This window comes from Camelina sativa, chromosome 20 (genome assembly GCF_000633955.1).
Source record: "Camelina sativa cultivar DH55 chromosome 20, Cs, whole genome shotgun sequence".
Classification (NCBI taxonomy): Eukaryota; Viridiplantae; Streptophyta; class Magnoliopsida; order Brassicales; family Brassicaceae; genus Camelina; species Camelina sativa.
Window position 1 is genome coordinate 9,631,987 of NC_025704.1, and position 14,367 is coordinate 9,646,353.

The window sequence follows — 14,367 nt, forward strand, 5'->3', positions numbered from 1 at the left end:
ACAAGAAATTTGTTAAAAAAAATAAACACACTTTAAATTATAAACTATAATTATAAAACATAAGAAGAAAAAACATGTACACAGCAAGAGCCCTAACAATTAACCAAACCGTGTGATCTATGCAAAACCTACAATTAACCAAAAAAAACAGAAGTGTTAAGTCTTGTGTAATGGCATCAAAACAACTCTAGCAAATAAGTTAGAGAAAACAAATCTCCAAAACATGGAAAGTCAATTTACTTAGGTCGTCCAATGTTTGGATTTTTTTTATACACTTTTAAGATGAATCCGATAATCATGCAAATATTCACCATTCTTCTTTTCCACCGCCTACAGTAAGAAGAGATGTAATCAGCATTCGTATGTTTTTTCAAATGACTTACTTAAATAATTTTTCTTTTTGTTTCTGTTATTCATCAAAAGTCATAACTATAAACTAGTCTTACCTTCTTTGCTTCGTTAGCAGAAGAAAACTCAACAAGGCCACAGCACACATGAGTATGCTTGGCGGTTACAAAAAGTCTAACACGGACAACTTTTACAACATCTTTGAAGAAATCGATGCTGTCAAAGGTGGAGAAAATTTAAAACTATCAGTCTTGCTCGAAAGTGGAAGGAAATTATCGAAGGAGCTACAGACACATTTTCCGCCGACAAAATATAATTAATCTCACATGACAATATGATATGGGCCCTGTTCGTTTGTTCGTTCGCTGTTGTTCGTTTTCGCAAGAAAATAACATTATCCAAAATCATTCACGTGGATCATCTAAATGAGTTTTAAAATTTTAGGCAAAAATTTGAAACTCATTTGAATGATTCTAGTTGAACCATTTGGATGGAAATGTTTCATCCAAAAATAACAAATTACAAATGTATCTTTATTATATAAAAAATCTATTTATCTACAAAATTATAAATAATATTTTTACAATTCTTACAAAATGTCAAAAACACATGATAAATTTTCCGCCGAAACTAAAATCACAATGTTTGGACCAAAATCATAAAGTCAAAAAAATTTGCCAACAACAAAAATTCACTTTTCCGCAAAAAAAAAAACACAAAATCACATTTTCCCGGCAAAACCGTAAATTCACATTTTCCCACCAAAAACGTAAATTCACAATTTCCCGCCAAAAACACAAAATCACATTTTCCCGCCAAAAACATAAATTCACATTTTCCCGGCAAAAACGTTTCACTTTTTCTGCAAAAAAAAAAAAACAACACACAAAATTACTTTTTCCCGCCAAAAACGTAAAATCACATTTGTTTGGTTTTGAATGAAAATATATGAATATATACTTTAGATCAATATTTAAAATTAATATGGTTAAAATTAAGATTAAAAAATTGTTAGATCAAAACATGGGTATTTTAGTCATTATTCTAATCAAATCCATTTAGATGAGAATGTAAATAAAGCAAACAAACACATCTCCATTAAAATGCATCATTCAAATGAACCTTTTTTATTTTTGTTTGTTGAGTCATTTGACATTCAAATGACTCATTTGGATGAAGCTTTTGAATGGATCATTTGAATGAATCACACAAATGGTCAAACGAACAGGACCATGATCGTCTTTGACTAATCAGTTATTACACTCATATATGGTTGATTACAGTGTGTTTTTTTTAAGGTGTTGTATCATGTATGATACGTTTTCTATGACATATATGTGAACCGAAATATTAAATTAATTATCATCCGTTTCTCTTAACCATCGTTTTTTTTTTTTCGTCAAATAAGAAATTTATTTATAAATTAAAAAAATCATTATACAATTGGTCTGATAGCCACATAGGTGGTGAAAAACAGTCGGTGTAAAATGGAGATAAAAGACAACCATTCTTTGCCGGTAGATGTGCTACTTTATTACAACTGCGTTTAGCAAAAATGAATTTAATATATTGATATTTGGAGGCCCAAAGCATGATATCTTGATAAATTCCATGGATAGATATATCATATGCCTTTCCATTTACAATGTTTGTGAGTTGTTCACAATCTCCTTCAAAACAGACAGCAGTTAGTCCCCTTATCCATGCTTTACTCACCATAGTTTTTTTTTTTAAGTTAACATACCAAATAAAAAGAGTTAACGTTCCTCTGTTTTCGATTGACGATATAAAACTATAAATGATAGTTGAAGATTTTTTGTTAATTAATTAATGAAATTGAGGTACTTGGAAATTCACAAAATAATTTGCTTATGAACTTCTTAAATATTGCGAAATCAAAATAAAATAAGAAAAATAGACACCTTCATTAAATACCTCTATTAGACAGGAACAATTCAGACAACACCACTGAAGGCACGTGACCACTCAACATCTTTCGTCCGCATCTCTTCTCTGACCGAAGCTACATCATCCCATCTCCCTGCGTCTGCATAAACGTTCGAAAGCATAACTTTGCATCCTCCGTGAGATGGATCCATCGCCGCTAGCTCAGTAGCCGCAAGCTCGGCGATCTCGACGTTCCCGTGAGTCCGTGAAGCCGATAATAACATCCCCCAGATCATCACATCCGCCTTTACAGGCATCTTCTTGATCATTTCTTTTGCTTCCTCTAATCTCCCAGCTTTTCCCAATAAATCAACCATACATCCGTAATGCTTTATGTCAGGCTCGATCCCGTGATCCCTCTTCATGCTTTCGAAATACGTTTTGCCTAACTCCACTTGGCCTGCATGGCAGCATGCGCTCAAGACACCAACAAATGTGATGCTGTTCGGTTTGATTGGGAGAGATTGGAGATCAGAGTAGAGATCAAGAGCTAGCTTTGCATGACCATGTGTCGCAGACCCGCAAATGATTGCGTTCCAGGGAGAGACTGACGAAGAAATGTTCTTTGTTTGGCGGAAAACGTTTAGAGCCGTTTCGATGCTACCGCATTTAGCGTACATGTCGATTATAGCAGCGGTAAGATTGTTGTTGGGAGGAATTAAGCTACGAGTTAGATACTCATGTGCTCTTATCCCTTCTTCCAATGCGCCTAGAGATGAAATTGCAGAGAAAACACTCACCATTGTGATTGCATCTGGTTTCACTTGGCTACTATTGATCATTTCGCTAAAGAGATGAAGAGCTAACTGAGGCGTTAGACTCTGCGTGTAACCTGATACCATAGCATTCCATGAAAAGATGTCTTTGTCACGAGTCTGATTAAATACTTCTCTTGCCTGCTCAACCATTCCATTCTTCACAAATCCTGCAATCAAAGCGTTTCTCGAAGCAATGTGATCCTTAACGCTCGCTTCAAACTGCTGAAGAGCGAGTTTCATGTCATTAGAGACAGCGTAGAAATGTATGATCGTTGCTTGTATGAAATCATAACAATCAAAACCCATTTTCACGATGTTACCATGAAGTTGCAAACCAATGGAACTGACTGATGATCGAGCTGAAGCAGAGAGAAGGTCCACCATCATAACCTCACTAGGCTTCATGCCACAGCGCAACATCTCGTTGTAGAAAACAAGAGCTTCATCAAGCTGATTCTTTTTAAGACACCCATCAATCATGGTTCCCCACGAGACAATATCTTTTTCAGTAATCTGATCAAACAACTCCTTAGCTTTTTCGATAAGTCCAGCTTTTGAGTACCCATTTAACATCACGTTCCACGTTACTAAATTCCTCTCAGGCATTTCATCGAACAAATTCCGTGCATCCTTCAAAGATGAGCAAACACAATACATATGCAGCAAATTCGTCGAAACAAAGACCCGATCAACAAGCTTCAGCTTTATAGCTAAACACTGCAACATCCTGCAATCCCTAATCCCACCCAAATGTGAACAAGCTGATATAACAGTGGCCAAAGTCACTTCATTTAGCGTAATTCCCAAATGTCTCATCTCTCTGAAAAGCTCCATAGCTTCAAACCACCGATCCTTTTGAGCGTAACCCTTAATCAAAGTAGTATACGAGACACAGCTTCTCTCAGGCATTACGTCGAACAACTTAAGCGCGTCCCCAAGTCGACGAGACCTAACATACCCATCAACCATTATATTAAACGAAGCAGAATCAAGCTTCGCGTGAGTTCGGAAAACAGATTCCGCATCAGCCAAGAGACGGCATTTAGCGTACATGTTGAGAACGCTATTGCAGATGAATCCATTGGAATCAAGTCCTGATTTCAAGACACGGCCATGGATTCGTCGGCCACAAGATATGTTTTTACTGGAAGCGCATGATCCAAGAGCAGAGACGAGTGCTCGTTCACTATCGGGACTCTCTCCGGAGAAATCGAATTGGGTCAGACTTGGAGCAGAGAAACATCTCGCCTGCTGAGGAGACAAGACCCAACAGCGACGAGACTGGAGAATTTGAATCGATTTGATCATAAGAGACCATGAGAGCAACAAAACTAAACCCTTTAAAGTTCCAGTTTTTGTATTAAAAAGCTCTCTTGTCCTCTTTATATAGCTTGTGGTTTGATCAGGAACAAAAAGTATATTTTTTTTTATGTAAATATAAAAGACTATAAATATTAAATACAACGAAAAATACATTTGATTTGATCATTGTGGCATTGAAATTTTCTGACTATATATAGTTCCACAGAGGAAGTGTTCAAGATCAATAAGAAGACATGTTTGAGTTTCAGGGATTTAACTCTATAGGAAATGGGGAAATAATTTATATTTGCCTCCTAATTTTTAATGTGACAATCTGTAAGTATAAAACTGGAGAGTTTCCGGATCAGTGATTGTCTACACATCCCTTTACAGCTAATTTAGCCGGCGATCTGCAAAGAATAAGTGCAAACAAAGTAAGAGACACAGCAGAAGATTTTAAGTCAAAATGGAATCCTTAATTAAAAGCTTTTGTCTATAAATCAAGAATCATTAGGAGCTATTATGATGAATTCAGGAATCACCAAGAAAACAGGAAAGCAAAGAGCTAGACAGATGATTACAAAAATAAATGGAGTGTTTCCTCTTTGGTAGGCAAAAAGCTAGACAGAAGCTATCCATATTGTAAAAATGTAAGCTGCCTAGCTAGTGGAACCACTTCTCAACAGACAAGGGACATGTTCATGGCAAATTTAGAATTAACATTTCCCGCTTTATTCGCAATTTTGACTCACCCATTACTTCATGCTCTAAACTCTATAGCTTGAATTTTTTTAGCATCTCGTTACGGTTTAGCTACATAAGTTCCCCAAACTGAAGATGATGAACTTTTACACAACTACTTAAAAGTGAAATTGGGGAGATTTCAAATCACATCTGGTATATGATGCACAGAGCACATGTTCCATGATTATGGCTGCATGTGCGCTAACTCTTTCATACCAGACAAACACTACATCAAACAACTAGAGAGTCATGTTCAATTGTTTCTATATTATCTGTCAATAAAGAAGATTCAATCTGCTAAAAGATCACACCATACCTTTGAAATAGCGTAACCATAAAACTACTAATCTATCCATAAATTGACAATTCCGTTCATCATAACAACTGGAATAAAGCACCATAAGGAGTATCAAAGCATTAAGGAGTTGAGGGTTTGTTCTAAAATCCGTAGCCAATGAGGATTACATAAACCTATCAATTTCACTTGAAACTGGTCTCAAATTGATCAAATGGCACCAAACCTACACATTCACTAGCCACCAAGTTCCAACTAACCAATGTAGCCCAAATTCACAAACCAATGCAAGAACATGACTCAGTCAAGACTTAAGTTTTATACCAAAAACAAACAAAACTACAACATTGAGTTAGAAAGGCACATACTTTTTAAGACGCCGAGCTCTCTTAGGACCCCAACCTTCAAGCTTAGCAACAGAGCAACCACACTTCGATTGAAAAATCAAAACAGCTCTACCATTAACCGGAGCCATCTTCCTCAGCTCAGCTCTCAAACACTCGTAATCAGGATTGCTCTCACTACCTCCTTTCCAAGGCAACCGATCAATCCCCTTAACCGAACCGGATTTAACACATTCCTCTGTCTGTAACTGCAAATCAAACTCCATAGCTTTCTTTAACCCTTTACACTTAGGGTTACGGCATTTCCTCGATCTTGATCCGCAACACAGGTCTAGAAACGCAATCGACGCGGCGAAGAAGACAGCGAACGCGAAGAAGAACGACGCCGGAGGAGTGGCTATCCCGGAGAGATGATGATGATCGTCTTCCTCGTCGGAATCGTGATGAAAGAAGATGAGAGGAGGGAGGAGAGAGGAGAAAGAGAGAGCGATTGAAGGGAAATGAGAGGAGAGGAGAGATAAGGAGTGGATTATGTAAGACAAGTAAGAGGAGAGGAGGAATGTGCCGGAGAAGAGGACGAGGATTAGGATTAAGAGGTCGAGAGTCGCCGACGGTGAATGTTTGCAGAGGTTGAGAGAGGAAGAGGAGGAGCTGTGTTTAGCGGCGGATCTAGAGGAGGCGGAGGAGGAAGGTGGCATGGTGGTGGTGGTGGAGGAGGAGGAGACGAGGAGGAGATGGAGCATGTTAGGAGGAGGACGACGACGATGGCCGGTTTTTTTATTTACATATAAGTTTTTTTGTGTATGTATAGGTTTTGGGTTTGGGGCAATAAATTTTATTTTTGAGAATTCTTTGTGTATTACTAATAAATAATAGAAAAAAATAAGTCACGAGAGAAGCAATTATACAAAATTAGATAGAGAAACAACATACTGGGAAAACAATTTTAAATGATAAAACGAGAATAAAGTTTTGCCGACACAGGTCGACCGATAGAGAAATGTAGTACGAATTTTTTACAAACGAATCTGTTGTTATGTTTCTCTAGGAAATTCCAAAAATTTTATGTTAAAATGTAAACATTAACATATATTGTAGATGCTTGTTTAGATCAGTGGTTTTGGGAATTTGTCAAATTTATGTCTTATTATTACTAGTCACGGATGATGAACTGTTTAGATGTTCAATTGTTCATAATAATAAGACAGTGGAAGTTATTATAAGACAGTCGAAGTCATAACTCATAAGTCTTCGGTTTAATGTATTTTGTTTGTTTCCTTTGTAGTATTTAATGTCATTTGTTTTTCTTTGAATGAAATTTCTGTATAGAAGAAGAAAAACAAAAAGCCATACAAATTGCATAAAGCAGAACTTTGAATTCAATGTGATTGATACTTGATAATTACGACCTACAAGAGACAGGCAAATCCATTAGATGGGAATCGAGGAAGTGAATTTACCATTCGAACGTAGGGGTTGTCACCGAGACAAGATTCGCAGATGATTGGGAAATCGGAGCGTTCCCATAAACATAAATTTTTAAGATCGTTTATTTACAAAAAGGAAATCGGAATGTGGTTTCCGGCGACGGGACAATCCAGGCTGACCAAATTTAACGAGAATGAACCTGCCATCAAAGAACTGAACCAAAAAAAATAAACTGGTGTCAACAACAATTTCAGGTTATTTGTTCAAGTCTCATAACCAATCCGGAATCAAGAACATGGGCTACTCCCGGGTGGGTTTTGGTGGACACCTTCGAGAGCTTTGAGTCTCGGGATCAAGTCAACAAGAAGCTTTTGTCAAAAAAAGATCTTGAAGAGCCACCAAAGCAAGAAACCCAAACCAACAGAGAAATAAACTGAATTTCAAAGAAGCTTTTTATACCTTTCCGTTCATAGCTTCCACAGCCAACTGTGCATCCTCTTTTCTGTTGAACCAAACATATCCATATCCTAAAGACTGCCGAGTCCTTTCATTTACAATGATTTTCACTGCCACAAAAAAAAAAATAGTGTCATACGGTAACAAAACATGATTTCACTGGTTTCAGACATGGCAATTTCCTTAAACCAAAACTAACCTAATGATTGATCCTCTTAATGCTTTAGTCTAATCAACCCTAATAATGCATGTTTAACAAGAACACCAAGAAACCACAAAAATAACAGTTACAATTCAATCAAAAATGACGACTTAAACCTCCCTAACTCAATCATACATATCCGAAGCTGAAAACATAAAACATACATAAGAAACAGAGACAAAGAGGGACTCACCATTGCTAACATGTCCAAACTCCGAGAAGACTCTCTTTAAACGACCTTCGCTAACTGAATCTGGAAGCCCTGTTCATTATTTTCGTATTAAACCCTAGGACTACATAGAACCACCAATCAAAAATGAGAGTATCAAATTAGACATACCTTTCACGAAAACCGAAGTAGAGGGAGAAGACGCTTCTCTAATTCCATCGTCTGAATTAGCTCCGGCGACGCAGCTGATGGTCCGTAGAGGAGAACAGGGTTTGCTTCGCGCCGTATGAAATGAAGAAACCAAACGATATCTGGAAGTTACCGTCGTTGGTAGAATGAATAATTTCCGATTTTGAGATGTCCCGATAGATTGGTGTTTGTATAAAGCCGGGAGTGCAATCGACTGACACAGAGCCATCTCTCCGTCGAGTAAGTCGCCGACGACAAATTCCTTAAAGGAGGAAACGACGAACTTGTTCTGATTTATCTCACATGGCCTTAACTAGAAACGTGGGCCTAATATCTCGGCCCATTTAAAGTGGGTTGTAGTGTAAACTGTATGCACTTTATTAACAATTAGTGTATTTGAGTATAAAATTCTCTTTTTTAATATAACTAATTAGTGTACAGTAAAATATATATAAATTAATAATTTTAGAACCATGATATATTAATAATTTAAAGTGATATTAATTTATTTCTAAAATAATATTTATTATTTAAAATGTAAATTAATAGATGTATTTTCAATTGTTTAAATTCTTAAAAAAAAATTAAGAAAATTTTATTCCAATAAGTTTAGACTTTTGGATGTTATAAATTTTCTAGTTTTGAAATTGAATTTTTAACTTAAAAAATATTATTGACAAAAAATTACAAATACTATTGACAAATTTACTTATACTACATATGACATACTTAAATTGAAATTTATGAATAATTATATCAGTTATCGTATTTTATTAGTTTATAAAACTATCAAAATAAAAATTATGTATATCTAGAAATTGAAATTTAAAAAAAAAAATTAATTTTTATACTAGTTTGATTTGGAACCAATAAAATTTATTAATTTATAATTTTATAGAATATTAATTTACTGAGTTATATGTCAAAATCATAAGACAAAACAAACAAAAACGAATCGAGTGTGTATAGTTGTAAGTTTAAAGTAAACGTACGCATCCATATACCAATCTTCCTCTCGACAAAAAAGGGTATAATCTTTTCGAAAATTAAGATTCGTAACTTGCTATATTAGCTCCCCTAATTCGCGATAGTTTTCATAACTACACTATAAATGCATAATTCCACCAATACCACACGAGAATAAAGATTAACAATTTGTCATATAAACATAGTTAATCATTAATTAATCATTGCCCATAACTTTGTCCTCAAATTTCAAAGATGATGAGACTTAACTGACTAATGCATGCACCTTTCCAAATAACAGTTTCTTCGTGTAAATTATTATTCTTCCTTAAATAATTCATATAGTATAAAAGTATAACTTTATATAATGACTGATTTGAAGGTACGTAGAAGTGGAACACACTTTACTTGGACCTAAATAAAACTGAGTTAGTCAAATCACTAATAAAACAAATACAGAATTAAAACTTGGAATCGCTATAAGAAAATGAAAATAATTCAAGAATGCCCATTGATATCGAGTTGTTTTCTTTGACGACACGCATTGATACAAAAGCTGTAAGATAAATTAAGTAATAATTGAAATGTTGGAAAACAAATATATATATCAGTATATGTTATGAAAAACAGCTTGTGGCTCGATCGAATACATCTAACGACTAACGTGTTAGACAAAGCTAATAATTGAGGCATTCAAAACTCTCTTAAGGCAACTTGGCTAATGGGAATAGTTTTTGACATCCACTCCCACATTTTGGTCCAATTATTAATTTTTTCTTAGAATATTTATACCTCAACAAATGTTATATGTAGTTAAGAAAAAAAAAAGTAATAATCATTTGTCTATATATTGGAAGTTTGGAACTAACGCGTATTGGTAGACAATATCTATCGCTAGCAAAATTAACAATTTACATGTTCTAGTATGATTATATTTGTATATACATCATATACCAAAAATAATATGCATGCAACTGCTAAGCAGGGTAGGTAAGTAACAGATTAATAAACCAAGTTCGGAGAAGGAAAAAGAAAACAATCAAACCGAAGGTGATGTAATGATATGTGGAAAAAGTCATCTAAAAGGAGGTCCTCAGGTTTCTTCCCACCAGTTTGATCTTGAGAGGGAGGATTAAATCCCCAAAATAAAGTATTATCAGAAATTATTTCGGCTTTTATTTAGAAAAGCAGATAAATATACACATATATATTATTTTTTTAACTACACCTTCACGCATTCAACAATTATAAATACATTAATTATGTTTAAATAGCAAAGGATGTAAAAAGACAATTAACAATAATAGATATGTGCATAGTACTTTAGTGATGGACTTAGAATAGTAGTAAACAAATTGTTTTTATATATAGGTATGGGATCGAATAATTCTAAGTTCTAACAATATAGACGGTCTTTTTTAAAAAAATTCTGTTTAAAAAATATATAAATATATATATATATATATATATATATATATTTATATATAATATAAATAAATAAATAACTAAAACAACATGAGAATTTGTTATAATTACCTCTTTTGACATACCTCTTTTCAAAAATACATTTTTTTGAACAATTTCATTTCATTCTTTTTTTACACAATTACAATATGTTAAATTAATTTTTAAATTTTTTTTTAGTTTGGGTTCTCTATTTTATATTTAGGATATAGTTTTTAGGAGGTAGTGTTTAATATTTAGGGTTTAGGATTTAGAAATTAATCAATTTATATATTAAAAATGTATTTTTGAAAATTGACACTATAAAATGGTATTTTTGAAAAGTGACATAGAAAAAATAGTATTTTTGAAAATCCCCCAAAAAACATATGTATAAGTTTTTGTTTTCCGTACAGATATTCTACATTATAAATTATACATGTAAGGATTAGATTTAGAAAAGAAAGTCATGCCAATTTGTTAGACAAAAAAGGCAAGCAATTTTTCATAGTTTGGGTAAGAGATGGAGAAAAGAGGTGTGGCGGTGGGTAGTGGGCATCAACTAACACAAGAATCTCTCCTTACTTATGTTATTAAGTAGTAGTGTACAAATGTTATTTATTACATATGTAATTTTCTTTTCCAATGTGTTAATTAATCGTAATTAAAATTCCTCCATTCGTCTTTTTAAAGGCTAAAAAAACTTATCCATGAAACATGAATTGTTTAACTAGCAGCAAACCAAACCAGCCAAAAAAAAAAGTAAAAAAAAAAAACTATAAATGGACAGAGACACAAATCATAAATAATCACTTGAGAGCCGTTTGATTGAATTATTTATAACCACATCACGTCACAACTGGAGGACCCAAACACACACGTATCGGACGGCAACACGCCGTCAAAAGTGGGGTCTGTGTTTCCAAACAAAACTCCTTTTTTAGTCCGTTGGATCCCTTTATTCTTTCTTTTTTTCCGAGCCAAACCGCGTTGACCAACGAGCTCTTTTTGTCTTAAGCCTAGCCTAATCCACCGTATAAACCGTACACTATTCCGGACCAGATCCTAGCCCTAAAGTACACTATACCGGAAAGAAAAAGACAAAAAAAAAAAAAGAACAAAGGAACAACTGTCTGCGTCCGCCCCGCGCGTCCGCTTCAGTTCCCCTCCAAACTGGTCTTTTTTTTTTTTCTCCTTTAAGCCGTAACACACCTTTTTTTTTTTTAGTTACATACTTGTAATGAAAACGTCATCATCTTCTTCGAGACAGCGACGACCCATCTCGCCACGTGGCATTATCATGACTATATCCTCTTTCCAACAAGTCTCGCCACGTGTCATTTATTGTGGTTTAAACTTTAAACTTCCTTTTTTGTCTAATATATATATGTCCATCCGTTCTTTTTCTTCACCGTGAAATCGCTGCCACGGCGGCGGGGAGCGGCGGGACGGCGGAGATCTCCGGAAGGAGAATATCTGTACCGTCCAAATGGAGGTCTTCGTTGTAATTTAAGAACCTGTCGACGGCGAGTGCGCTCGGGCGAGCCACAGCGTTTTCCCAAGCCTCGTCGGCTTCTTCTCCTCGCCGGAGGAAAACCTCCGTCGCGTCGACGCGGTGCATGTTCCATTTCCACTGCTTGTAAAGCCTCTGAATCTTCTGTAACTGACGGCACGCAAGCAAACACGTGTTTTCTTTAATCTTCTTGATCGCTGTTTCAAGAAGTCTCTCCGTTGTCTCCGCCGGATAGTTCCGCATCTCCGACCGGAGAAATTCGTCTAGCTCCGGAACTCCGATGGCACGGCGGATCCCTGCGGAGTAATCCGACGAAGACGGATCAAAGATGCGGCGAACCTCGTCGACTAGTCCCATCTCAACCATTTTATCAACTCGCTCCGAGACAAACGAGTGTAGAACCGGTCTAGAGACGTCAACCCACAAGAAACAACAATTGTACCTTAACCGGAAGTCAACGCAATTGTTGACCAAAGCCTCGATGTAAGAATTTGAACCACCGGCTATGATGGGGACACGGTCTCTCTGGACAATTGACTCAACGGCCCTGATCGCTTCCCTTTGGAAATCCTCCGCCGTGAAATCTTCGTAAGTGTCGTGGACGGTGCCGAGAAGGTGGTGAGGAACACCGAGGCTTTCCTCTGGAGTGACTTTGTTGGTGACTATGTCGAGACCTTTATAGACTTGGATCTTGTCGGAGTTCACGATCTCCGCCGGAAAACGAGTGGCCAAGTCGATTGCAAGACGGGATTTCCCGGTTCCGGTGGCTCCCATGACGAAAACGACCTTGTCTTTTCGCCGGAAAAACGGACCGTCGATCATGTTTCCTTTGAAGTTCAACAATGGTTGAATGATCACTTGTCTTAGAGCCGTCATGCATGGCTTCATTCTTATAAAAACTTCCCCTGCTGGATAAAATTATATAATTAATATTTTAAAGACAGATCTAATTAGAAGCATAATATAACAAAGGCATAATAACATGCAATAGATTCGTTTGGGGTCAAAGTAGAGACACCGTTCCCGTATATTACTAACCTTGAACTTGAAGTGGCTTGTTTCCCGGAGCACTGTCTCTTCCCTGTCAAATTGTTATAAATTTCTACAAGAAAAAAACATAACAATAATCTTCTATTTTTCTTGGTACTTAGAAAATCCTGAAAATAAATGAGATCAGATGAAGGCAAGTTACAGATTCTAGCTCAGGTATGTGATAGTTTAAATATACATATATAGAGATATATACTGAAACTATCTGGCTCTCAACGAGCATATGTTGATGAAGCATGATCGGGGCTTCGAGAATTTATAGTGGCGCTGGAATGTAACAGTGACATGCTGTTTGTTTTAAATATATTTTGCAGACACTTGCTCCATATAACACGTGTCTCAAAATGATACATTCATATATCACTACAACTTCACTAAAGAATCATGAAGTGTGATTGGTTCTGTCACCAATTAGTATAACGAAAGAAACAAAAATGAGTTAAACTTTGTTTAAGCAGTTTTCTATCGTCCAAACAATTCTGCTTATGGTGCTTGTTGGAAAACATCTTAACTGTTTAGCAACTACAGCAGTGAATCTATCGCTTGTTGAAAAACCATCAGGCAAGTTTTTTTCTTTCCTAGCTAAACTATTTTCTATTTTTTTCGAGAAAATAAATGCTTGATCGGGTTGAATACAGTCAGTGGTATGAATGCATCAAATGCTATTCATGTTTCATATAAGAAAGGTTATGGATTTTTGATGCATCAAATTCTTTTGCATGTTTGATCGGACCTTATTATCATACAAATATAGAAATTTGATTTCAAAGTTAGTGGAATCAACTAAAACTATATTTGGTTATGCGATTTCTGACTCGAATAAATTAAGGTCTCGAAGCTCTTTTATAATTGTTGGCTTTCGGTTTTTAGCTTTTTCCTATTTGGCTTATTCCTAAACACCCATTTTGTTGTTGTTATATTGCCACTAACTCTTCTTAATTACATACACTAATTATTATAAATGTTTGCTGTTTAGATAACTCTTCTTAATCACATCAATAGCCTTTCAAACCTAAAAGCTGAAGGACCTGAAAAATATTCCAATATATTTGATTGAAATTTATAGAAAGTAATATAATGATCATTTTGATCCTATGCTGTCAAGTAGTAATCGTAATAATAAAGGCCTAGAATCATAAAAATTAGTGAAAACTTTATTCTAAAGTTATTTAATTTAAACGTATAAAGATGTGTTTTGTTAGGAAACTGAATG

General features: G+C 35.4%; 4 protein-coding genes across 6 annotated transcripts; all 4 read right to left on the reverse strand.

Annotated features, from left to right (window-relative positions):
* Nucleotides 2,151-4,529, reverse strand: LOC104770238 (pentatricopeptide repeat-containing protein At5g19020, mitochondrial-like). Its single transcript, XM_019241652.1, has one exon. It carries the CDS (start codon nucleotides 4,527-4,529, stop codon nucleotides 2,304-2,306), a length of 2,226 nt encoding a protein of 741 aa, XP_019097197.1. The 3' UTR covers nucleotides 2,151-2,303.
* On the reverse strand, nucleotides 4,530-6,609 carry LOC104770239 (uncharacterized protein At5g19025-like). The gene is made up of 2 exons (XM_010494637.2): nucleotides 5,763-6,609; nucleotides 4,530-4,765 (listed from the first exon to the last, which is right to left on the reverse strand). The coding sequence occupies exons 1-2, from the start codon at nucleotides 6,479-6,481 to the stop codon at nucleotides 4,720-4,722; spliced, it is 765 nt and encodes a 254-aa protein (XP_010492939.1). The 5' UTR covers nucleotides 6,482-6,609; the 3' UTR covers nucleotides 4,530-4,719.
* LOC104770240 (protein elav-like) lies at nucleotides 7,077-8,464 on the reverse strand. Of its 2 annotated transcripts, none has more exons than XM_010494638.2 (4): nucleotides 8,165-8,464; nucleotides 8,018-8,086; nucleotides 7,626-7,732; nucleotides 7,077-7,379 (listed from the first exon to the last, which is right to left on the reverse strand). In XM_010494638.2, the coding sequence occupies exons 1-4, from the start codon at nucleotides 8,409-8,411 to the stop codon at nucleotides 7,278-7,280; spliced, it is 525 nt and encodes a 174-aa protein (XP_010492940.1). In that variant the 5' UTR covers nucleotides 8,412-8,464; the 3' UTR covers nucleotides 7,077-7,277. The 2 variants fall into 2 exon arrangements, with proteins under 2 accessions (XP_010492940.1, XP_010492942.1); XM_010494640.2 differs by having other exon boundaries at nucleotides 8,018-8,077; nucleotides 8,165-8,463.
* Nucleotides 11,391-13,383, reverse strand: LOC104770241 (adenylate isopentenyltransferase 5, chloroplastic-like). 2 transcript variants are annotated; one of them, XM_010494641.1, is made up of 2 exons: nucleotides 13,143-13,383; nucleotides 11,391-13,009 (listed from the first exon to the last, which is right to left on the reverse strand). In XM_010494641.1, the coding sequence occupies exon 2, from the start codon at nucleotides 12,990-12,992 to the stop codon at nucleotides 12,000-12,002; it is 993 nt and encodes a 330-aa protein (XP_010492943.1). In that variant the 5' UTR covers nucleotides 12,993-13,009; nucleotides 13,143-13,383; the 3' UTR covers nucleotides 11,391-11,999. The 2 variants fall into 2 exon arrangements, with proteins under 2 accessions (XP_010492943.1, XP_010492944.1); XM_010494642.1 differs by having other exon boundaries at nucleotides 11,391-13,012.